Source organism: Armigeres subalbatus, chromosome 3 (genome assembly GCF_024139115.2).
Source record: "Armigeres subalbatus isolate Guangzhou_Male chromosome 3, GZ_Asu_2, whole genome shotgun sequence".
In the NCBI taxonomy this organism is placed as follows: domain Eukaryota; kingdom Metazoa; phylum Arthropoda; class Insecta; order Diptera; family Culicidae; genus Armigeres; species Armigeres subalbatus.
In genome coordinates, this window is record NC_085141.1 from 279,785,548 (window position 1) to 279,812,570 (window position 27,023).

Below are 27,023 nucleotides of genomic sequence, written 5' to 3' on the forward strand. Positions count from 1 at the left end.
AATTTCTGTGGGAAAAAAGAGACGGCAATACAATATTACCCAGTCACTGATTAGATGAAAATTAGAGTGAATGTTCTCCAAATGGAGAATGTTGCAGTATCGCAAGCGAGTTAACTCGAATGAGGCCTCGGTGCTTGAAATCCGAGTACGATTCTACCAACACAGTCGATCTTAGAATTCTTGTTTGCTGCTGATGTACATGACCGATCAATCTTGAAATCTCGTTAAAACGCCACGTTGTTGATTGCCGTATTTCCATTGAGTTGCTCTCGTAGTGTTGCTGGCACCTCTGAATCACCAACATCGAGACGATTTTTACACTCTTCGGCGCTTACCGTGGATTGATACAGCCAACCTCTCTCCATACCCCATTATCATTGTGTTTTGAGTGTTGTACATCCTGTAGAATGTCTCGTTAACTCAGGAATCGCCAACTACTATTGATCCGTCGCCACCGTTCAACCCATTAGATTTATGCTATACTGTCGTGAATCTCAAGTCAGTCCCACCGGAGGTCCCGTAGCGTAGTTGGCTACACGTTCGCCTTACAAGCGAATGGTCATGGGTTCGATTCCCAGCCCCTCCACCAAACCATCGTCAGTCCTCGGATGCGCAACCCATACGGTAGCGTATTAGGGACGCGCGCCTTATCGTCACGACTGCCTGATGACGACTGACAACTTTTTCTTCTCAGAGGCGTTCCTTCAATGTTACCCGGATAAATGGCAACCGAACAATGCAACGATCATTGGATACACGACATGGACACACGGACACAATAGACTCACGATGAGATGGACTGGCAATGGCAACGATAATGGTAATGGAAATCTAAAAATAGATTCTGTGTTGCTTCTGTACAGCAGAATACCACAGTAGATCTCGGCACAGTAGCGGTTAGGTAACACAGCTGTCTAACAAATAAAGGAAGGAATAAAAAAAACTCCGTCTCATCTGTATATGGCATCCATATACAGGTGGGACTGACTTGCGATTCACGGCAGTATGGATTATTCAATAAAGTAAATTGTTTTTTTTTTCGTCTCCAATATTAGCAAATTAGATTTAAAAATGGGAATAATGCAAACAATCAGTCTGTGCAATTAACAAATTGAAGACGTTGTTCAAATAAATAACTATAAACGAAACCGGCATGAACCATAAGCAAAAGCTTGTAGAAAATAATTTTTCGACAGGAGACACTCGCGTTACGACATGTCCCTTAAAAAGTGTTCTTTACTAATACAATCGGATTCATGATTGCTTGAGTGAGCACAAAAAGCTAACAGGGAATACATAGTTTATCGTACTATTGCCCTGGGGTGGCATTGCACACCTCGACTCGAAACGAGCAAACCATGCAAACTGTCATACGAAAGAGGTCGAAAGGAGATGCACAACGAGGCCCCTGGTTTCGGTCACGTCGAATTGATTTTAACAAAGCTGTTAATTTTCCAAATCCACCACATCTCATGTTCGTTTAGGAAAACATGCACGTGAATTCAAGTTATGGCAAAAACACTTGAAAACACTTTCACCTTTCATCAGTAGTGATCAAATCTCGGGTACTTATTCAAAAGGACGTATGTGATTTTGTAAACAAAGATTGAAACGTCGATTTATCCGATCTGATGGCACTCCCACGCAAACCAACACCACCAACAGGTAGCCGAAGGCTGCCCCTACCTGACTGTGGTGATGGTTTGCGTGGGAGGGCTATCAGATCGGATAAATCGACGTTCCAATCTTTGTTTACAAAATCACATACGTCCTTTTGAATAAGTACCCGAGAAATATTTCATCGCTTGAATATATAAAACAGACGACAGAATATTTGATCGTACACTGATTTTCATTCATCATTTCAAATATTCGATACTTGACAAAATGAATGCTAGTAGCGCGCATTTAATAATTGTCTGTTTGTGGGTGTATTAAATAAACATGTTTCAGATCAATGTAATCCACATTCGATTACATATTCATTTTTCAGAGGAATGTTCTATCTTATGTTTTCATTTTTTAAATCCATAGTACGATGAACAAAAATATAATACGAAGATTGATAGAATTTTGTATGAGCATCATAGTTCAATTATTTCGCAATACTATATCAAAAATGTTCCGTTGCTGTTTGGAAGAGAAGATATCGAAGACAAAATATATCCAAAAATAAATGGAAATCGATAGTTATGTTTCGAGTAGAAATACAAGCTAACCTTTTCTGCGTGTTCCCCAATCGTCATTATGAGATTATAAGCTCATGTCACACTTCGCTACTGTGGAGGACTGTGACAGTGTAGTAGTGGTAGGGTAATGTTCAGTTGGACATGATATCTCGCAGAATAGGCAGGGAACAATCAACGTTTCGTGTCATTTTTCAGGGGTAGGTAATTTCAAGAGATAAAAAGAACGAAAACGAGAACAGAAAAATATGCGAGAGAAAGAGATCCTGAAAATAAATAAAAAATAAATAGAAAAATAATATGGATTAATTGAGAGCAAGAATGATTTTTGTTGTAATTTTTGGTTTTCAATGAATGGCGATAGCGATGAACGAGGGGTGGGCGATTATTATGCTTTTGATTTATACGCGAGAAAGTTTGTCTCGATTTGTCTCATTGCCATCGATCACAGTGGAATGAAACGGAACGGTTGGCCGACAACGGTTGGACAAATGCGCATGGATGTGATGGCACGAATGGGCGTGTTGATTGGAATGGTGGAGAAATAGAGAAAAAATGAGAACGAAACAAGACACAGAGAAAGAGATAAAAATAGACAGAGAAAGAGAAAAAAATCGACGACTGATTGAGCAACTGGGCCGATGCTGTTCTGTTACGCCTCCAAAGCATCTCTCGATCCCTGGGTAGAAGTGTTGTAAGACGTGTTCTTGATAATATGACTATCTTCTTTCCGGTAGGATTGTTGGAAAGATTTTCTACTTGTTTGCAACAGACAACCCCAGAAGGGTCTCTTCTTCCTGCGCCCGAGCAAGAAAGAAAGAGGAGACACAGAGAGAATGCTGAAAATATGGAAACACAAAAGAAAGAAATACAAACACCAGGTGAAATAATCAAATATTCCTTCAGTGTAGGTTTTTTGCTTGCACGTTACAAAATGAAACAAGATCCGTCGTTTTTGGCAAGCCAGCAGTTATCGTCGGAGGGTTACACTTCACATGCAACGGCTTCACAGTTCACCGGTCGGTTCTGATCACAGTTAGCCGGTTGTTGGTATTTTAAGATTTTTTGGGAAAAGAAAAAAGAAAAGAAAAAGAAAATTATTCGCCGTCCGACGTTTGAAACTGGCGCTATTTTGCTGCTCCACCAAATTTGATTCGTAGTGATGGCGACTTCCCTGAAGTAGCCATGGTTCGTTGCGGCCACGCTTTCAGTCGACGATTCGTGCTGTATCGTTCTGTTTTATTTAAGATGTGGATTTATGGGTAGCTTGTAGGCAGGTGAGTATGAAATGATATTCGAAAAAAAATCGTTTCATTTTGTTAGACGTTCGGGGTAAGCTTGTTGTAGAGAAAATAAACGGAAAAGGAAATACGAATTATGATAAATCGCTCGAGTTTGTCCATTCTAATAGTAGAAAATGATCCCCGGTTGAAATAAAAGAGAAAAAAAATGTCACTTGCATTTGACACAGCACTGTGTAAAAAAGTTGCAGATAAGAGTTCCCCTCGTGGAAACCAAAAAAGGAACGGAACCCCATCATATAAGCAATCGCCGTTCAGAGTGTTTTAGAAAACGACACGCAACAAGCGCACTCTAAAACTCTGACGTGGACATACCATTATTTCAAACTCTGAAAATATAAACATAAAAAAGAAAAAGAAGGAAAAATACATATCATTTGCATGAGTCACATTATTGTAAACATTTGGTATAACGAATAGAAAACAAAACGATGATCGGATGTAGTGCAGTATTATGAGTTATTTTCGCAGTACATATAAAGAATCATTACTTTTAAATATTTTCTTTGAATTAATCAAAATCAACCCACGTAGGTTAATCGTAGTAGAAATGACAATAAAATATTCACAATTTTGGTTTTCCTACACTGCCCATGATCGCATATTTGTAACATTTACATTTTTGTTGATTCGATCGAGTTCTTGTTCGTTCGAGTGTTAATTCTTTAAGCTGACTAAGTAAAACCAAACAGTACAAAGAACCGTGGCTCCGTAACGGGTTATACACGCATGAGCCTACCAAATAAACGAACTTGGAAAAAAATAAAACCAAACAGTTTGTTTTAGAAAACCCGAAAAAACTATCAAGACGTTTGGTAACATTGAGCAAAGTGACCGCATAACAGTAATACTGGGAGATTCGATCGCCGGTATGCCGTGCTCCTCGAATGAAACATTTCGCAATTAATTTGCAGTCAAATAACAAATAATGTAAATGACTCTATGGAAGATTTCAACTGAAAAACATTGTTCTATAGTTGTTGGCGATTTTTAGAAAATTCATTAGATTTCCATGCTGATGCATATCACAAAATTGAACGTTCCATATCTCTAATGCCTACTTTTGTCGATTGTTACAAATGTGCGATCATAGGCAGTATACATGTCTCGTTTAATAAATCGACGCTACTCATCGATTTTTTCTGGCTACGCCACTGGCACTACAATATGAAAAGTTGGCTAATGTTAGTCATAGCTTTTATGCATACACACACGGGCAGACAGATATTTGCTCAGTTGGATTGCTTATGACATCAGTCTCATCTTTACTCGATTTCTTATTCATATGGGACAAATATGCGGTTGCAGACAGATTAACACTTGGGTTTCCGAGCCTTCTATAAAAAGTTCGGTTTTAGAGTAAAATTTGATGTACGAGAAAGGCAAAAAACACCAATGGTCACTATCATTTTATAACGGGCATGTTTTATTTTACTATTTCGAACCCTCCTACTATTTGTATGGTCTAACATATTCTTGAAAAAATCAGAGAAACGTACGACCAAGCAAAAAGCTTCTAAATCAAATTCTTTGAGACTGTTTATAAGTCCTTAAATTGGGTAAAAGCGTGATGCAGTACTGCAAAAGGTCGTGATCGTCATAAGACAGAGGGCGAACAGCCTTTTTCTATATTATGCGACCAAATGACAGAATCGTTGGCTCTTTGATCAATTTCGCACGATAGGAAATCATGAAAGGATGTTGTGCAGCTAATTTAAAATTTTAAATTATTTTAATAGATATATGCAAAGAATAATGATTAGTCGATATCGATAAATTAATCTTATTCCTTTACTTCACCGAGTTGAAAGTGGTAATAAACACAAAAATAATATGCATTTAATTACAAAAATAAATGCAATGTCACGGATTAAATATTTTTCGAGATTTTTGTGGCATTCCTTTCACCCTTCGCGTTTCTAAAAATATTGGAAGGGGCAGATATGTAAACATCGCGTGACATCTCTCATTGAAAATGAGTAATTGCAGTACTGTCGTGATGTGACCCACACATTAAGCTTCCGAAAACACTGTCTTAAAAAAGTACACCTACCGATTTTTTTTTTGAAAAATTTCCGATATAATTTTGAAGCTTCCAAATAAAAATTTATATTCTAGTTTCAGAGGCGCCTCGTCCATACGTTCTACCTGTTCATGGAACAGGTAACCATTTTTAGTTCAGAAGTAGGAAACTAATGTCCTTACAATTAATTTCTAAGCTATTAATTATTAGGGCAAATAACCCCAGTAAAATATTTAAACAAAGTTTCACGTAATACTTCCAATGATGGTTTAATATCTAACGAAACAAAATATTGCGTAGACAGATCAACTCATCGCCACATGCTTGGCGTACAGTAACAGTCGCATTGCACCTAAATATGTGTTTTTCCGACGGATAACAGCACACCACATCACATAGAAAGCTTTTGCCAGTCGTACGATTCATGATAAAGAACCAACAGCAACGCTGCCAGAAGTCAAATTTAAAGCCTTGCGCCATGACAAAAGATTTGAAATAATTTCCTCACGCTCACTCGTTCACCGCGCGCGGAGAACCAGCGTGAGCGTTGCCAGCTTTCTTCGTTTCCTCACATCATCCTCTTTCGAATGCGAAGCAGGCACGGCAAGTTTGGATGCAAGTTCTGCTATGCGCGCAGGAGTCAAACCCGTTCGACGCGCTGCGAGAACAATCAACGACGCGACGCACCTTCGGTTATGGCCCGTTTACATATGAGCTAGTTCTAGCGGACAATGCACTATCCGACAATACTAGCGCGATATTAGCACAATGTAAACAGGAATTGTCCTCGCAGGTTTTCTTAATAATTTACAGTAATGTCACGAACATTTTTCTACGAAACTTTCCACTAACTTTTATGAATTAGAAATTTTTTGGAACTAAGGAAGTTTTGCCTGCTGATTTTTTTTTGCAATTTAGGTTTTCTCCAAATCTCAATTTAATGGCTTTCCGAGTTTATTTAAAAAAAAAAATATGGAGGTTTCTGTTGTAGGAAGCTTTTTCTTTGATACGATTATTCTTGTATTAAGGAGGAGAAGAGATTTCTCTGATTATTCTATGGTGGTTCCAAATTGCATCCTTTCATGAGCAACGAATTTCGTAAAATATTAATTTTTGCTAGTATGCAGGATTATTAATAGAACAGCTGACGGCTTTGCATCATCAAAAAGGCATATTCTAGTCTGCATAATTAAAATCACATTTGATAGGAGTCTCCTTGCGTCGGTAACATACAATGTTACAAGGCTAATCAGCAGTCATTCAGATTGTTCTGCGATATTGATTTTGAATCTGGGAAAAATGCATTTTCAGTCATTTTAGATTCATCTTATGTCAGTTAAGATTCAAATCTTTGAAGCTATCATACCGCTTAGTTCTATTTTATGCTGATTCGAACCTCAAATGTATCGGAAGATTTATTTGGTTGCAAATGTCGGTGCTAAGAAAACTTCCACATTTGATTGTCGACCAATCCACTTTACAAATGTAGAATTTTTCTGAACAACAACATAGGTAATAAATATATTGAAATAGATTTTAAACATGAAAAGAACACTGATAGGCAAACCACGAACTTTGTTATTTTATTTAGTTTCAGATTCAAACTAGAAAAGTGTTACAGAATTTTATATTATTCTGTACTTAATCACTACTGATTTTACATCTGATAGTGAAAGTACATATAAACAATAAACTGTGACGAGAAGAGCCAGCCTTGGGCTGAAAGTCTCTTCAATAAAGATATAAAAAAATAAACTGTGGCTCCAAGAATGAGCTTTTCAATATTGTGAGATATTTTGAAAGAGGTTAATGAAATTTTTAAAATTGAGGCTAAATGCGCCTCAAATATACATTTTCATATGAGTTGGTACTTTTTCCGGCCTACCGATAATTTCCGATTTTTCTACAGTCAAGCTACAGATTTATCAAAATATAATCTGGCCACCCTGGTGTCGGGCTGTGCTTTGCCGAAAGGCGCACCGCGCACGCTTTCGTTCATACTTTGATGATTGAGAACGGTTTGTTTTTCTTTTTTCTCCTGATGATTATGCATCATAAACAATTCAGCATCAAGAACAATAATTAATTAATGTTTGAGTTTTCAAAAGAGACATCAAAATTTGATTATTATAAAATATTATAAAATTGAATTATTTAATGTTTTCCCCCCAAATAATCAAAATCAATCAACTTAGCACAGATAGAAAAATCCACTGAAATTTACGCTAAAAATCATGCACATAAATGGAACGCCATTATTAGCGTAATTACACACGGGATATAGCCTAAATGTATACAATATTAGACGTGAATTGTCGATATTGCATACAAGTTGTAAGCAATCTTGTGAGGAAGAAGACCATTTCATCGTAGAATAGCTTAAATTTTCGCATGTCTAGTTTTACGCGCTGTTTATTTTTCATTATTTTTCTCTGTGAGAGAAAAAGGCATAGTTTTCACAAAATTTGAAAAACTAAATAACTCGAAAACATTTCAGTGGACTGGGGTCGCATCAAATGATGATACTAATAATGGTTAATTACATTTTTTTCATAACAACAAAATATGTGAAAGTTTTTAAATGCTAGAGGCGATGGGTCCTGTGCACCCGAATGGTGGAAAGAGCCGATTTGAAAGATCTCTATTCTGAGCAATATCCAGTTATCGTCAACTGTTACCAAGTTAGATTTCAGACGACTCAGGAGAGTTTTAAATTTAAAGTGTAACATTGCAACATTTTTGGAACAAAAGAGATTAATACGCTGTGTATTGTTTTGTAAATCCTTTCTATTTATTTTTTTTTCTAATGTTTGGTTACGTTGCACAAGAAAAGGTTGTAATATTAGATTAAATACACAACTTTCATTCGAAACCACTCAGCTTGATGCATATTGTTTTAGCAGGCTGGTAGAACCGGTGTACCAAAAGTTCACGAGACGCCCCTGTCTAGTTTTGAAAAAAAAAAATCTTGTTTGGTCATAAGTTCTTCTAAAAGTGGTTTAAATTGGCGTTTACTTTTTTGTTAAATATCATGGCTGCGCATATGCACAGCACATGTTTCGAAATGGATAAATTGATATGCAATTTACGAAAAATAATCCACCTGTCTTGGGGGGACTCGAACCCTCAACCTCCTGCTCCTCGACGTTTACTGTCAAATTTTTTATCTAGTTTTATTGTCTCAGTCAATTCTTTGACTAATTTAAGGTCAATTTTTTAAGGCTAAAATTAAGGCGTAAAATCAGCAATGATTCAGTTTCATTGCAAATTTTTAAAACACTATTCTAGTTAAAATTTTGCTTAAAATAGAACAAACTCGCTGGTTTCGCTGTCAATAAAATGACGCATCCATACACCAAAAAAATTGAAAAATATGTGAATCTCGTGATTCATTCGTGGTTCAAATCCGTAGAAAATAGAACTGAGCGGTACAACAGTTTTACGCTCAACTATTGTAAAAAATGAATCTAGAACAACTGCTAGGAAAATGAATGTTTCAGGTTCAAAATGACAGCCTTGAACCAATCATTGCTGATTTTGCTCTAACTATTTTAAAAATCGATAGTTCTACACAAGGGTGTAACAACCATAATTAATTCTCATTTCTTCGTCTATGTATGAAAACGAGGAACCGGGATAAATAAATTCTAGCTGTAACGTCATTTTCAAATGCAGAGATGCATCCTGAACAGAACATGAGCCAAGAGCGCGCCTTGATGTTCTTAGTTTTGAACTCTGAATACATTTCAGTGTGCACTGGGTTGGTACGCAAGAAATGCGATCATGGTAACTAAGATTCCTCAGATTTGGAAGTATGCAGAAACATACGTGCATGCTAGATTTCTATCCGTTAGATGCCCACGTGTTCCGTAGCCTAAAAATGTGTAACATGCCGTCGGTTAAATTTGTTTTCCAAGGATAGGAGTTGCTAAGTTAGGTCAGTGCTCTTGAACAGTGTGCAGTGTTCAGAACGTTTTGAACACGAACACGCGTTCTCGTGTTCAGATGCATCTCTGTTTAAATGTTGATCTAGAGTTGACCTTGAAAGAATCCGTTGAGCGAATACACATTTTTGCATCTGCCAATATTTTAGCATCCATCTTCTCCAACACCTTCATGCTTCACAGATGTGTCAGCCTAGGGCTGCAAATCTCTTTCTGCAAATTAAGATAATAATAATAATAGTAATAACCTTTATGATGTTACCTATCCCTATTTTTTCCTCAATGTATTTTCAGTTCTTGAGACTTATTTTACCTTGACCTTGACCTGATATTTTTATGGCATCATACTTTATTGTTTATGCCAGTCTTTCCTTCATCCTTATGCTGGTTAACGAACAAATACTGTTTATTAATCTAAAGCACTTATCCTGTACAGCGTTACCATGTGGTAAAATCAAGATGTTAAGGACATAGTTGGAAGAGTACCACGATGGCCGCCAATATGGCACCGGACCTTCCACGGGCCAACCCCACACCTCCCGCACTCCTCTCCCACCAACATTCGAATGCATCGAACACCATTGAACAAAAGTTTAATATTCAAATTACTAACCTGCTCACAGCATATTTATTCACTTCCCGTGATAATGAACATGTTTACCCAAAGAGTCCCATGCATTTCGGCTCGAATAATATAATAAATCAGTAGTTTCGTGCCAATTTATTAGCCGTTCGCGATTTGGTGGGATTATCACTGCACTTCACTTCTTCTCAAAGGGCACTGAAAAAATCAAGTTTTCACTCACTTCTCCGCACATGAGGAGCCCGAAATGTTGATGGAATGCAAATTAAACATCACTTTTCGAAATCAGTCACTTGTTTAAACCGAAAACTTAATATAAACTGCTATTTTTGCCCGAAAAAAACGATTAAAAACTGATCGCGGAGCGAATGTAAACAACGGCACCGGCAGCAGCAAACTAATAATTAGGGTGGCTCAAAAAATAATTTTGCTCCCGCTCAGGAGATTGTGATTTATAATTTGGGTGTCATCCGATGGTTTGGGCTGGTTTGAATAGAGGCTTACCGTCCACAAGTCGTTTCAGGCTTGTATGACAGTTTATATGGCGAGGTTGAATTTAATATTATTCTGATTGTGATGCTTCGTCATTGGGCCCTGGCGAGGGGGGAGACCATATGACTGTATGAAATATTCAAGAGCTTCAACTCCATAGACAATCCATATTGAATGGTCGTTCCAATAGTTGCGAGTCGATTTTAATCGAGGTCTCGAATCTTTAGCATGATAATTAGGCTTCTCAGAAGGCATCAGTGAAACGTGCAATTCAACAAAATACCCAGAATTTGTCTGTGGTATCTATCGCACCAGGGGCAGATACTGCTAGTCTAGTCTATTCTACACTATCGCACCAGGGGCAGATGCTTCATACAAAAAGTGTGACATGGGGGTGATTGGGGTATAAAATGCTATTTTTGCGTTACGTAATCAATGGATCTTTTCTGCGGTGCGGTTTTCTTTCAGTGAAGTCTCTGGAATGTTGCTTTCAGCTATGTGGGTTCTCTTTTCGCCAGCGTATGGAGGGGAGGCACTGTAGCCAGTGTAATAAAAGGTTTAGTTTCCATACTAGATTTCATACAACCTTGAACCGGCATGCGCTCAACCACTTTTTGTTCAAATCGGTTTTTGGAGGACACTCGGAGCATGGGACGGAATCGAGTAAGCGTGGTGGTGCTGGGTCGTTTTTTGAACCACCCTACTAATATTCTTTGTTTTTTTTAATACGACTCCAATACTACTACAGTATATGACAGTTTTTATTGTACAAATACTTTCAAAGCTTTGTTTTGGTACTCAATCCACCTTCACCTTAACAACGAAAAACCATAGATTGTAGAGATGTGTGCTTGGAGTCGAACATAATTGGATATACTCGACTACGATCGACAGGTCTCCAGAGAAAACTCGACTCGCTTTCTAGAAAATATCGATCAAGCATCTTCTTGCTTACTAGCCACCCTGATAGCGTGCTTTGTACATAGGCTACAAACATCTCAATCGGCATAATGCCGTTTGGCATGATCAATTAAATAGCCGGAAATTATTTCGCATAAAGACCATTGGCATAAAATACAAAAATAATCCAAATTAAACAAGGACCAGTTAGCATAAAAATTTAAAAAATATCCGTGCATTACAAGAGTAATACTCTGTTTTGTCTTATTCTTGATAGAGTTATTTACTCTTATGTCCAAGGATGTTTCCGATCACTTAGTAATTTGGGTTCAATCATTTATTAGTTTGCAGGGTTTGCAGAAATGGTTCTATGACACTGCCCCAAATGTCATTACCCCGAAAATCATATAACTATGGTACGCTTTAATTTATTTAATATTTTTAAATATGCCTAAAATTCTTCCAATATTTGAGTCGAGAGCACGAATACAGTATTAACCTGATTTTGTCACTCCCCGATTTTGTCTACCCCCGATTTTATCAAGTTTTCGACCCGATTTTATCACGTCCCGATTTTGTCACGTTTCCGACCCGATTTTGTCACCCCAAAAAAATTTGAAAATTTTAATCATTTATTTTATTTTCGTAAATAATACCGTAAACAACGTGCATGCAATATCTTTCACCGCCTGTAGTTTATTATAAATGACTTCTGATACCTGGGAAGGATTCTGTAAGCATTTTCGACAAGAAATAACGGGTACCGTTCACGCATTTTGCCTTTCCAAGGCATAAAATGATTCATATTTGTGAAACGAATTAAAAAATTTAAAATATTTTTTTTCCCGATTTTGTCACATACCCTGTTTTATCACCCCAAAATTCACCAGGGGGTGATAAAATCGGGATATTACTGTAATGCGAAATATAAAAGAAATTGTTCTATGGCACTGTCCCGAATGTCACTATGTAGGGGAACTGTTCCGTTTTCCATCTCAGTGTACATATATTCATCTCATCGCGAAACAAAGCAATTCCGTACCAATTTCGTCGCTAACTTGCTAACATGCATGCTCCGTGCTGAAAAAAATCACAAAAATAATAAACAAACAAAATACCTTTTCATTGTTTTGTTTTTCGTAAGACCAATATCGGAGCTATAAGATGAAGTCCAGGAGCAGTAACCCTACCTCGAACGGTTATTAGGGGAAATGAAGGCTTCGGCAGGATTTGTTCTATTGTCAGGTTTTTTTTTTTGATGACCACAAAATTCTTTGATATGCAGAGAATGTTTAGGCCAAATTTGAGCATATTTAGTTATAGAAAACCCACTGACAATAATAGAACAAAACAACAAAACGTACGGCCCGCGGGCCAGATGCAGCCCTAAGCTCCGTTTTTTTGTGGCCCGCGCACCGTGGTAGAAAATGCTTCATAACCGGCCCACAAGCTTTTCTATGAGATTCGAGAAGCTTCTTTTTCATAATTCATTAATAAATACTGTAAGATATCACTGGTTTAAAAACAGTCTGGTAATTGAGCCATTAACTCAATGTGTTAAATAATTCCTTTTATTTGTATTGGAATCAAAATATAATATTTTACATATTTTAAAATGGCTAGATTGAGTGACCGGAGTGACCCAATAAAATGAAGGGATGATGTGGAACACGTTCAACAAAGGAAAGCCTGCATTTGCCATTACATCCCCCACTGGGACATTGCCGCTTCGCAGCTTAGTGTCTATCAAGCACTTGCACAGTTATTAACTGCGAGGTTTCTAAGCCAAGTTACCATTTCTGCAATCGTATATCATGAGGCTAATACGATGATACTTTTTTATGTCCAGGGAAGACGAGACAATTTCCAATCCAAAAATTGTCTAGACCGGCACCCGGAATCGAACCCAGTCCTGAGGGTGGCTTGCTTTGTAGCCGCACATCTTATCGCTAGGCTAAGGAGCGCCCCACATTTGTCACTTACAAGTAAGATAAAAATGAACCGTAACTAGGCACAGTTGATAAAAAAAAACTTCGCACTAGAAGTCCACCAGACAACACATTTTAAAATTCAATCTCTGGAATATGTTTTCGGCATACTACTAAATAATCGAACCCAGATTACTAAATGATCGAAAACATCCTTGTTTCTTTCCTTTCTAATTCTTGGCAAAGTCGTATTTTTTAAGGAATCATCTACTCTTTCGCCATTTTCCAGGCACATGTGAAATAATGATGCGTACTTCGAAAAAAAAAAGATCATGCACTACTTTACCATGTTCTGGGCAAATATGTACATCTAAAGTAGGAATCATATATATATATATATATATATATATATATATATATATATATATATATATATATATATATATATATATATATATTAGAGTGGGGCGCAGTTGTATGGAAAAATGCAAACTTCGTCCGATCAAGTGAGATCAAGCTTTTTCTGAATCGTTTTGGGACCCCAATCAACTGTGCAAAATATGGGCTCGATTGGTTGCAACCTGGCATGCCGCATCGCGTTTTAAATTTACATGGAGATTAGTATGGGAAAACGTACTTTTTACATTTTTGCTCTTCGCGGCTTCAATTTATCATCAATCACGTGACTCAATACGTTAGCATCTAGTCTGGAAGATGCCGAAAGACTTTGCCGAAGAAGGTACGTAGCTGGAAGGTCTACAAAAAATGTTATTACGTTTCGAAAATTGATTGTGTAAACCATATGCAAGAAATCAATGTTTCTGCCAGCACTACCGGACAACCTATGGTTCTCGAAGGGCAAAACCCATCTTCAGATATCCGTTCGCAATTATTTATTAGGACAATTTATTTTATTAGAATGTTTAGGCCTGTGATTACTTTATAACATAATGTTAGTCTGGATCTACCGCTTCCGAAAAGCTTAAAGGTAAGTGCTTCCGAGATTTCAATCAAATGAATGTAACCAAACATCCCTTAGCTCATGCATCAATTGTATGTTTTTCCTAGATTATTTTTGTTCCTGACGATGTTTAATCCTTGCTGTTTGATGTTTTATCCGACGGCATGACCAATCAAGAAATGAAAATATTGACGGACTTCAAACTGAATTACCAGAGCGATATTGCTAGCACCCAGAATAACTTGAAGGGCAACGATTTTAAGTTGAGATTTTTATTTAAAATTGCTAGTTGAACCTTTATTATGTATATACTACTAAATATAAAGAGGTAATAAATAAACTACGTGTCGAATTATGTAATTAATTTCGGTTTAATATCATGTTATCACCAAATCCTCAAAACCGCAAAAAATGTTTATCAAAATGGGTATTTTTCACCCATCTAGCTATATTTTTCTTTCTAAGAAGATGGGTGAAAAGTATACATCACTTTTGACGTACAGACTCCCTACCCACTTATGGGTAAACGTACTTTACCCACCTTATGGGTTAGTCCACTTATTTCCCAGATGGGTGAAAAAACACCCACTTTTGGGTTTTCTCATTTCTCCGTGTATAAGATCAATTATTTTGAAATAACACTCAGTTAAATTATTGGTCTACGTAGTACGGCAGTGCTGGCAGAATAAACGATTTTTTGCATGTGGTTTGAACACTCAATGTTCTAAGCATTATAACTTTTTTTGTGGACGTTCCAGCAACGTGCCTTCTTCAGCAAAGTCTTTCGGCATCCTTTGGGTTATACTTTAACGCAATGTGCCACTTGGTTTACGATGAATTGGAGCCTCTAGTAGTAGAAATGCAAAAATATACGTTCTCCCATATTAATTTCCATACAAACTTCAAATGCGATGCGGAAAGCGAGGAAGCAAGCAATCGGTCCCAAATTCTGCACAGTTGTTCAGGGCCCAAAATGGCTTCGAAAAACCATTGATTTGAAAAAATGACCATGACGCCCCACTCTAATATATATGATTAGCTTCTTATTTTGGATATCATACTGAATGGTCGTTATGTCAAACGGCGTATCGTACATATTTGATACTGTTCTCCAACGATAATGCCGTAATGGGCGTAAAATATTGCTTACGCTATGCCACTCTTTTAAATAAAAATGACAAGCCAGGACGATAGAAAACCTCAGAACAAAATAATAATGGAAACTCACATTCTGAAATGATAAACAATTAAGAAATCTTCAGCTTGTAACTTTCATTTAAAAAAGAGGAAGTCGACTAAGAGAACTCTCTTTTGCGACATTCGCCCGGTAGACAGGTAGATAATTTTCCAAAATTAAAATCCGTTTAAAATTACTTCGACTAATACTACGATAATAACTCATTAGTGACACTCATCCTTCACCGTTGTAAAACGTTACCGTAAATAAAAAGTATGTAAGTTAAAAATGAGAAGATTGGAGAAAGTCACCTCTGTCTGCGAGCGTTTACGTGGGACACTTTCAAATCAATTGTTACTTTCTCACTCTTACAGCTTGCAGTGATGGAAGTAGTTGTAGTGGTAGAAGAGAATTTTACGTTTCTGTGTCGGAGTCTGCAAAATCTAAGCAAGAAGAGCAGAAAACCGTCAAGAATTAGTGAGAAACTAACTAAACAAGAAACGATAAGGTAAAGAGACCAAGAATAAAATATGTAAAAGCTGTGAATGGTATTAAAATATGGTATGGATATCTATTATCTAAATAATTCGTCTCGCTCGTTTGGAAGGTTGGATCTATAAAGCAAACAAGAGCAAAATGGTAGAAAAACGGTTCAACCAAACAACATTTGGATTGCCAATGCTTACAAGCGAAGTATTCTGACTATTTATAACATATCTTGTGCAGAGACACTTTACATATTTTGTTGAATCTATTGCTTCTAATACAACATTACTACTGCCTTCGAAATGAGTGTCCTGCACAAAGATTACGTCAAGACCGTCTCGGACACCGCTACATTATTTCACTTACCGCGGTCACGGTCACGATCACGTCGCTCTCGGCGTTCCCTATCGCGGCTGCGATCACGGCTTTCCCGATCGCGGTCGCGCTCCCGGTCACGATCGCGCCCACGGCTTTCTCGTTCTTTGTCTCGTTTCGATGAACTAGACGAAGATTTTGACGGCGAGGGCTCTTCGGAACCATCCTTCCGATACTCGTCGCGTACCGGCGACGATTCGTTGATGCCGCTGCTACCGGCGCTATTGGCGTAATCATTATTGCCACCCTACGGTAATGAAAAATAATTAGTTTGATGTGAGCTTTGGCTTTCTTCGTGTTTGATGCATCGACCAAATATGTACAAGAGAGGCAAAAACTGCATATCCATTCGCAGTTTGCAATATTATAAAATAGCCTGTCTAAAGATGATACCCATTTGAATATAAACAAACTAATGCAACATTTTGCAATCATAAGATGTTTGGAAGAAGGGTGGCAGGCAGTGAAACTGATGGCACCCCACTGGATGCAACATCCGCCATGTTTAATTTTTGGAAGGTGCTCCGCAAACACCATTTTTCAAACGCATATTTCCTGCTTAAAAACACGTTTTTGTCGATGCAAATACAACACTTACCATAATTGTTGCTCCGTTCATAATCTAACGAAGGATTTTCTCACTCCAGTGCAGTTTTCTCAGCACTTTTTTCAAATTTTTCACTAGCACGAGAAATGCTGCCGCTTACGGTGAAAATTTTCCACTTGAAGATAAATGACAGTTCCAGTTTCCGCGCATGTCGCATGTCACATACGAGCAGTGCTGCCGATTTTGTTTGTATAATGCCTAGGAAACAGAAAATAACATAATATACATTTTTTTTTTGCAATCCCGTATCATAATAAATATCCACATCCATTTGTTCAGATAAGGCATTGAATTGAGCATAAATATTATTTTCAATTAGAATACCTTTTGCATTTTATATGGGCATTTCAAAATTTTCGCTCTGTATTAAAAAAAATACTTGGACCTATACACCCGTTTCAAATCCCTCAGAGACTGAGTGAAATTGTATTGCCGTCTCTTTTTTCTCAAATTTAGAGTAGTTCCACTTTTTACGAAAACTGAGTAATGGGTCAAACACAATTGATACGTTTGCGTGCGTTTTGACAGTTTTCCCATGGGAGAACTGTCAAAACGCACGCAAACGTATCCATTGTGTTTAGCCCATAAGATTTCCGTGAGAAAAAAGAGACAGCAATACATTTTCACTCAGTTTCTGAGTGATTTGAAACGGGCGTGTAAATCTTTCAATAAATAATAAATTTATTATTTAAAAATTATTTATTAATGTAAATGTAAATTTCTGCTAAAACAAGCAATTCCTATGTAACCGTATAGTATGTATCCCTCTATCAGCAGATAATATGGAGTTAATTTGAGCGCTATATACTTACTTTCCTCATAATCAATATTGATTAGTTTATTTATAATATTCCTTGTTCTTAAATTGATTGATGTATGGCCAAATCACAAAGTCCCAAATCATCCGTACAGTTTATTTAAGAAATTGCTATACATTGCAATGTTCCAATGTCATTGCAATAATCTCATTAATATTACTAAACTAAATTTAAAAAATCAGAAGGGTTGTGTGCAAGACACGACCACAAGGTAGACGCTGGACAACGTAAGGAATTATTTATGCGATCAGACGCCTGCACTTCTTGCGAAATGAGTGGTCATAAGCAGGAAAAGCGAGTACATTTCTGCATGCGAATACATTTTTGCAGTCTCTCCCTCTGACGCATGCTTGTTATTCTATTACAGACATAAATTTTCTGTCATCACAAATCGATAATGATATGCACTTTGAAGACAAATTTTCTTGGCTCAACTTCCTTAACCTTCCCTTTTATAGAAAGTTGGGTCCTGAGAAGAACCGAATAATATAAATAATGTTGGAATATCAGGTAGTGTGCGACGCTTCGCTGTAGATCGAAGATGAATAAGAAGCGGGCGCCGGTTAGTTGTAGTTGCTCTTTGGTATAGATTGAGGAAGTTTGTTATGGATTATTGTATATACCTATTGTTGAATATAGAGAACTGCAGCTGCTAGCAGAAGTATCAGTCAGTAGCCTGCCGTGGTGTAGAGAGGGAACTCTAGTATTTGTTGTTCTTCGTGAGGGGGTTTCCTTCTCGGTAGGGGGAACGTTCGGTAGGATGCTGGCTGGTCAGCAGCAGTCCAAGAGGAGCGTCGGAACATTCAGGAGCTGGTCAACAGGGTGCTGTGCAAACGTTGGATAGAGGCCATTTGTACGGGCAACGGATTGGGCCAGGAGGAATTGTTCAGCGAGGAGGAGCTCTGGACGGGAGGCTCGGTGTTAGGAGGAGCTAGGAGAGTTGCGAGGCGTGCACTCCAAGGAGGAGTGTTGGAATATCAGGTAGTGTGCGACGCTTCGCTGTAGATCGAAGATGAATAAGAAGCGGGCGCCGGTTAGTTAAAGTTGCTCTTTGGTATAGATTAAGGAAGTTTGTTATGGATTATTGTATATCCAGCTTTCCACGCTCGCCATAATGGCGGCTGCTATAATGTTTTTGACAGTAACTGCTTCCGACGCTAGTCGACGCTTAACTGCTTTGGACGCTGTTCGTATCCCAGCAACCATTTTTCATATTGTTTATTTTTAACCGTCGAAGAAAAGATTTGCTACCGTTAATTTCGGTTTTTATTTATTACTAGCAGGCCCGACAAACTTCGTTTTGCCTAAAATTTGTTTATTCTCTATTTAGTTCTCGAATTATGCAGAAATTTCTGGTTCATTTGTATGGGAGCCCCCCTTTCCAAAGCGGGGAGGAGTCTCGAACCATCTTAAGAACCTTCCCCGGCCCCAAAAACCTCTGCATACAAATTTCCACGCCGATCGGTTCAGTAGTTTCCGAGTCTATAAGGCACAGACAGACAGAAATTCATTTTTATGTATGTAGATTTTTGAATATCGCTTTAACTAAAACTTTTCCAATCTTTTCAGCAAAGAAGCATTTGAATATTATTGGTCTACAAACAGCCCTGCCTTGAGCTAGGCAAATCTCGAAGAAAATATAGTTTTCCTCTTCAAAACTCTCTTGCCTGCAAGGAAGGCCAAGTTGTTCTGTTTCATTAGATTTTTTGCGTATTCAAGTCATCTATAATTCCGAGTTTGGCTGCTTTTGAATATATTCGATGTATATATTGAACTGTAGAACTGTAAGCTGATTCTTCCGATTGGTAGACATCTGATATAGCTAAGCTCAACCGTGTTAAATTTTAGACTCATACGAGGATGAAAGTATAATGTTCCAGAACTAGCTGTTGTTGCTATCGTGTCTTGGATTTATAAAAAGTGTTCGACATATAAATTACTAAAATCTGAAACTAATAATTGGTAGTACAGTCGGGATTCGCTGGTTGGGATCTTAATACTTGGGTCACTTTTTAGTTGGGCCTCCGCTGGTTGGGCCACTGCCCAACTAAAAAGCAACCGTACGTCAAAATTCAATGTAAACACGGAAAACGGGATTGGGCGTCACTGGACATCATTTGTGATGTTCAAGTCGAAATACACGTGTTCAAATGGCTGTCAGTTGACCCAACTAAAAAACCGAATTCGTTAGTTGGGCCGAGGTCGTGGCCCAACCAGCGAATTGCGACTGTATATTTCTCGCCTTGAATAAACTACATATTTCTAAATAAACAAAGATTTTAGATTTAGAACGTTTTGCAATGTTCAGTGCGCACAATGATACATTCGGAAGATAAAATCCGCTTCATATCTTTCACTTTTAACTGTATAAAGACCCACAAGCTTTATAAAAAAAATCGTTAACATTATGCATGCCTTCTGCCTCCGCAACACCGTACAAACGCCATGGCATATGGCATCGTCCAGTACAAGCGCATAATCCCAATCTCTGATCCCAAAGTCATCGTCGTTGGCGGCCGTTAGCAATTATTCAGGCATCAGAATTTGAATATAATTTATTTGGATAAGCATAAAATGTCACATTCAGGTGCATTACTGGATAAGAGTTGTGAATTTTGAAACTTCGTAAATTAGTAAGCATCAGAAAACTATCCAGCATTTTACGTGCGGTAATGGCCGTCACAATTTTACTCATGTTCTGGTAGGGTGCAATCGATTTGACATTTGGCTTGTGTCGTTTGACATCGTAGTGATCATCATCATCATGAATTAATCATCATGATGATGGAAACTTATCGTTTTTGTGTCAGACGACACAACCCAAACTTCAAACTGTTTCCACCCTACCAAAAACTGAGCTTGATTGTGGCGGCCATTAGCGTGCGTAAAATGCTGGATTGATAAATATTTTGCCGAACATATTGGTTGCGGGCGCTATTGCAATTTCTTCGAGACACGCAGGAGCTAACACGAACATTTCTTGTACTCAGGTGCCAGTTCAGGGAACCCAGAAGCACATCCACATTTGTTTAATTGTTGAAGGAATAGGCAGCAACAAAATTTAATATTTGGGTCGATTAATTCGTATTAATTCGGAAGCGAATGCCAAAATTTATCTGAAGCACACCACTGTGTTGTTCCGTTAGTTGCATTAGAAATTGATGTCCATGTAACAAATATGAACCGTTGCACCGCGTTGTTTTCTTCTTCAACTTAAACCTGAAATAAAGAAATAATAAAATGTACCATTCAAAAAAATAATTATCCTATTATGAAAATTGAGATTTTTCCATTTCGTGATTATGCCCGAAGAATAAATAAACAATGTGAAATGGTTGCATAGTTACCACAAGCGTCGAAATTAGTTCAGCGTCGGAAGCAGTTACTGTCAGATTAATTTATAGCAACCGCCATTATGGCAAATTTTCTTGGCTCAACCTTCTCTATTGTAAAATTGTAGTTCTGAAAGGAATCGAATTATTATCCATAAAGCGCCTTTCCGAACACTAGTAGCAAGAAAACCAAATCAGTATCTTGAAATAAAATTTCACGTTACTGATACTGATGTCTAAATAATGCGCCTTCCGAGTCACTAACAGCAATTACTCAATAGTCCGACGCGCGCTTGTGGTGCTGCTGCCGAATTCAATTTCCGCTGTGGCCAAGCGATGATGATTTGTCTTTGATGAAAATGTATCCTGCTCAACCTTTTCTTTTGGATAATTGGATTCTGAAAAGAACCGATTAATTTCGAGTAATGCGCCTTTCAAATTAACTGCAACAAATCCAGTTCCCGAACCATACGAGAAATTTTCAGTGGTGTGCCGATGACGCCGACGATAGTCTGTTTGCCGCTGAGCCGCTACAGATGCAGCAAACACCGCCTTCACTGCCATCTTTCTGTCCGCTCTCCGTGGATCTTCGAACCGAAATGACGCGCGGGCGCGAAACACGAGTATACTTATACCCAGAGAAAATGAAACGGTGGGTCAAAAGGCCCGTGACTTATATCATTCTGATGTCCGTGTTGGGAATGCATGAGCGGGATTGGTTGATTCTGATCTTTTTACTGGGTAGGACAAGAATTGAAATTTCTAATAGTTTTTCGTGAATAATCAAAAGTTTCAATGAAATTGACAAATTGCTGGAGAGTTTCCGAGTCGATTGATATATAAATCTCAAAAATCCATCGAAATCGAAAGATAAAGGCTGTATTATCGTACAAAATCTTACATGATTTCGTGACGGTCTCCAATTTTAGATTCTGATTTGACACCCAGTACCTTCGGGTACACTGAGAATAATGTTACGGTAACTATAACTATGGATCTGTTCTTAAAAATACTATTGCAAAGTGTTGTTGAATTAAGTATGTTTGTCAATGAAATAACAACACGTTGTTCAAAAGCACAATGCTCATGAAGTTATTTTTACTATGCGCATAGTTAAAATAAACGTGGTGCAATACACAACATTTTTCTCGAAGCCAGACGCCATATTGCATAAACTTGATCGCGTTGTGATAAACAGTGTCTTTTATTAGCTATTCTGCTCTCGATTCTGCTTTCCTTCAAAAAATTGGTTTATGTTCTAGAAATATTAAAAAAAAGAACTTAATGCCAAGAATGGAATACTAATAAATCATATGAGGGTAGTGTATCAATGGTTTGTATACATTATAATTATAATCTTTCGGTGCAACTTAACATGATTTTTCTTTGGTGCAGAACAAAGTGCAAGAGCAAATTAAGGTTTTCCTTGATTGCAATATCGTTGGCGCAAGAACTCTCGATGGCATCTATTTGTTCGGAAGTTGTTTTAGTACAAAACTATTCCGGAGAAAATAAGACGATGCCCAGCTGAACTAGAGAATCGCCGTCATCGCAGTAGTGAATAAATTCTAATTCCATAGTCGGATTATAAATTCTAGTTCGCAAGGAGAACGACCCAAGTTTTCCCAAGCTGAAAAATCCCGAAAAAGACGGGATATATTTCATAAAAAGACAATAACAAATTCCGCCGGCTTTTCCGCGGGATATGCAGTCTTTTTTAGGATGTTTCGGCTTGGAAAACTTGTATCTCGGAAAACTTGTATCTCGTGAATCATTTAATGATGTACCTATAATACTACAGCATGCATAAATAAAAAACGATAAGAAATTCAATGTTTCCGGTGAAAGCCAATTGGCAAGCTAGATTATGGCAATAATGAAAAATGATGACAAATTCCCCCGGTCAGCAATTACATCTAACTAGTTAGTTTTACTACAAAATTTTCATTTTAAAAGCGTCCCATGGTTAAAATTTTCACCTAGCATTGTAGTTGAGTTGACCATGGATCATGGTAAATTTTACCTTTGTGCGTTCATGGAAGTCCCATGGTAAAATTAAACGCACCTTCTATTCGAATCAAACGTGACATGTAGTCTGCACAAATCAAGTGGCGTTGTGCATTTAATTTAAACCATCAGAATGGTAAATTTTACCACAGCGCTGTTTTCAGTGTAAGACGTTGTCCAACGTCAAAAAAATTAAAAATGTGAAACATTACTGTTGTTTCAGTGCATGCACATTTTTGACGATTTTTCGATTTCTGTTCTCTCCAACTCCATGCAACATGTTCCAACTTTTCAATCGTTCCTTGAATTTGATACATAACAAACAGCTGTTCGGAACTCTGAGCTCGGAGTCGGAGCAATACATGGATGGATTTCGTTTCGCGATTGATCGAACTTTTACCTAGTTCTAAGTTCTTCGAAGAAAATAATTCAATTCTTATAAAACGACTATATGAAGATGTGATTGGCAAGGTGTTGAAGCCCATCCGGGCCGGTTGTTGTGATCAAATTGAATCGAATTGTGTTGCACAAAATCTCGTAAGGATTGGTGTTGTGTATGACCTTGTTTACAGTTGTTTACACACCGGTGAATGGCACGCAGTACCGCAACAGGAAAGGGAGGTATTCACCATCATTAGCTATTTGCGGGTAAGTTTTTGTATTGTTTAAAACAACATTCGCTGGCAAATTTTATGCATAATCGTATTTTTTAGATAATTTATATGCTAATGAGTGCTCCTGGAAGTAGTGATGTTTTAAGACACGCTGTATATATTGCTGACATTGGTATTATGTTAGGATCCAAGGTTAAAACATATCTCAAGGGGAATGAGTGTGATTTATTAACAGAAGTTGCTTCAATACTAACGGACACAAAAGGTACATATTCTCAAGATTGCAGATCATATAAATTGATTTTTTTTTATTTGATTTTCAGAACATGACGAACCACCTCTTAAAAAACTAAGAATTGAATTTGGATGCTCGGCTGAAGATTCTTATGATGTCCCAGTTATTGTTCAACCATCAGTTGAGTTTTTTGGGTAAGTTTTGTTAAAATCGATAATATGAACAAGTAAAACACACAAAATTATAAGTACCGAGTACTTTTTTTTCCGCGAAAAAAAAAATGTTGGTGAAAAAATTACCAGAAATACGAAACAAGTCTATTAGGGTTCATTCACAAATTACATAACGCAAAAATTGACCAATTTCAACCCCCACCAACCCTCTTGTAACGTTTTTTGTATGAAGGGGTTCTGAAATTTGTATGGGGCGTAACACTCTGATAGGTACCCTCCCACCCCCTAAAGCGTTATGTAATTTGTGAATGGGCCCTTAGCGCTCCAATTTTTTAGATTCGATTTTTATTGATAATATATTACGAGCTCGCATATTATGAATTCTAGGAAATGTGTACTGGTAGAAAGGGTTAACAAGTACGTCGATGTCGCACCACAATGTTGTACCGAAACCGATTTTCCACTGAAATTAAAAATCGATATCAGTATCATTTACATATAAAACTTTTTTATTAACTGATTTCACGAGTCCCTGCTAAATAATTCAATGATATGAAAAATCTGGAGCTGATAAACTGCATTATTAATTACTCTTTTTTCGCCTTTCAGCTCCGAGCACTATGATAAGCGTGAACCCGCACTCCTTCGGGGCATCATCAATGATTGGCCGGCAATGCAAAAGTGGCACGATCCCAACTACCTGGTCGGGCTGGCGGGTGAACGAACTGTCCCAGTAGAGATAGGTTCTCAATACAGCAATGAGGATTGGTCCCAAAGGTTGGTGAAATTTAAAGATTTTATCGTCGAACATTTAAAGGACGAATGCAGTGATGTGCCGAATCAGAGCCTTGCCTATTTGGCACAACATGAGCTTTTTGATCAAATACCAGAGTTGAGAAAGGACATCCGTGTACCGGATTACATTGGTAGAACCGATGTTGACCCACGAATCAAAGCATGGTTGGGTCCGAAAGGAACCGTTTCTCCACTACACACCGATCCTAGTCATAATCTGCTTTGTCAGGTGAGTGTGCTTTTTTCTGTTTTGCACTCGGCATTTACCCCCTTTTAAATGTAGGTCATTTTGCAACCCTTGCAACATACTACGGTAAGGATGTATATGATGCTGTGTTTTGTTTACTACATTATTTATGCTCGTTTCTGTACCAATTAACAGAACGAATATAAACCCATTATTGTTTTCTGCTCACAACTCATTATTGAGAACGAATGGAAAGAAGTACCATACCACTTGTACATAAGGTTCGATGCCCACGTCGCGTTTTTTCAACGCTGCGTGCACACGACGTTAAAATTACGCAGGACGAGAAGAAGCGGTAACACATCTGCCCTAAATCAGTAAGATGTGTATGCTTACTGAGGTAGCATCAAAGGGTAATCCAATCGCTTACCCTAACCGAGTAACCATATTCTTCCAAACATTCGACTGTCTGTAGAGTAAGAAGAAAGAGTACAAACTCACAGGCGTGTACAAGTTGAATTCGCAGGAGATAACGTCATCTCATTTTCCTTTACCTTATTGAATAACATTTTTAATGTCCACAGTCTGAATATTGCGGAAGTAACATAAATCCGCATAGATATTAGTAATTCTAAGAAGCATAAAATCGGGGTATAGTCATTTGCAATCCATACCGATTTGGCATTTAAGCCATCAATAAAAAAACAAGTACCTATTCGATATTATAACTGAGTACACCAGTGGCTCGCTTTTCGTGCAACATTTATTTATTGTCCTTTTTTTGGTATTTTTATTCTTTCAAACTACAACACCTACGCTTTCGGCACAACTCGGAACAAACATGAACGAACACACAGGTATTCGGAAGCAAAACAATTATTCTGGCCTCTCCCGACGACACCCCGAATCTGTACCCGCATGAGCATTTCATCCTCGCCAACACATCCCGGGTGGACGTGAAGAACGTGGACTACGACCGATTTCCTCTGGTTCGAGCGGTTAGGCTTCGTCGACTGGTGCTGCGTCGCGGCGAAGTTCTGTACATTCCTCCCGGCTGGTGGCATTTTGTTGAGTCCTTGGCGCCCAGTTTTTCCGTGAGCTTCTGGTTTGAGTAGAATGGGTATTCATGCATTGATCCAATATATTAATTATAGACAGCTTAATGCTAAACCATATATGTTTGATTTCCAGGAGTTGAGAAAATTTTCTTATTTTTGTTCTTTGTTCTTTGTTGTTCTTTGATACCTACTTGTTCTCCTTTATCATATTTCCGAATAGTATCACAGGTAAAAATAAATAAATTGATACGGATTCTGCAGACTCTTTCAAAGAAAAAAATGATACGCGATATAAAATATATATAAAATATCTTTTCTTTAAATCGTTACTATTCATAAATAATTATACCATGATCCACTCTGATTCCGCGCATCGCCTAATTTGTATTTGTGAAGCAGATGCAAATGCCGCAGTCCGCACATACATTTCCTGCTTTAGACATTGGGCCATGTTATCGCTTATCAGTTGAAACTAATTGAATATGTTGCTACATATATTGATATGTTGAAATACGGTTTTTGCGCTTGTGCCTTGAAAATAATTTCGTACGCGATTGGCGATGAACTATGTAAATCATAAGCAGGGTTCGTAATGCTCGGTCAATCTCAGAAGCACATGATGTTTCCTCAAGAAAATTTTCGGGGAGAAAACGCTTTTCGGGAAAGAAAAACAGCTTGGAGAGTGATAACCATTTTTCGCTCACTTCGATTGCCGCCAAACGTTTGTTTGCTCATTTTCTTTCATATTTGAGTCATTTCGTGGCATCATAAATGTAAATGGTACCGTGGAGGTACCATATTCTGCGCATTTAAGAAAATTTCGAAATAGAATCGTTGTTAT

General features: G+C 37.8%; 2 protein-coding genes across 2 annotated transcripts in view; one reads left to right on the top strand and one right to left on the bottom strand.

Annotated features, from left to right (window-relative positions):
• Positions 1–17,112, bottom strand: part of LOC134224597 (poly(U)-binding-splicing factor half pint) — a 31,353-nt gene extending 14,241 nt beyond the window's left edge. Inside the window, exons 1-2 of the mRNA XM_062704009.1 lie at positions 16,955–17,112; positions 16,348–16,603 (exon numbers count right to left, since the gene is read on the bottom strand). Coding sequence (XP_062559993.1) covers positions 16,348–16,603; positions 16,955–16,975 — 277 coding nt within the window. The 5' untranslated portion in view covers positions 16,976–17,112. The remainder of the gene's footprint in view (positions 1–16,347; positions 16,604–16,954) is intronic.
• Positions 17,113–23,427: 6,315 nt separating this feature from the next.
• Positions 23,428–26,302, top strand: LOC134220009 (bifunctional peptidase and arginyl-hydroxylase JMJD5). The gene is made up of 5 exons (XM_062698930.1): positions 23,428–23,768; positions 23,834–23,999; positions 24,058–24,163; positions 24,752–25,166; positions 25,982–26,302. The coding sequence occupies exons 1-5, from the start codon at positions 23,487–23,489 to the stop codon at positions 26,237–26,239; spliced, it is 1,227 nt and encodes a 408-aa protein (XP_062554914.1). The 5' UTR covers positions 23,428–23,486; the 3' UTR covers positions 26,240–26,302.
• Positions 26,303–27,023: the final 721 nt, after the last annotated feature.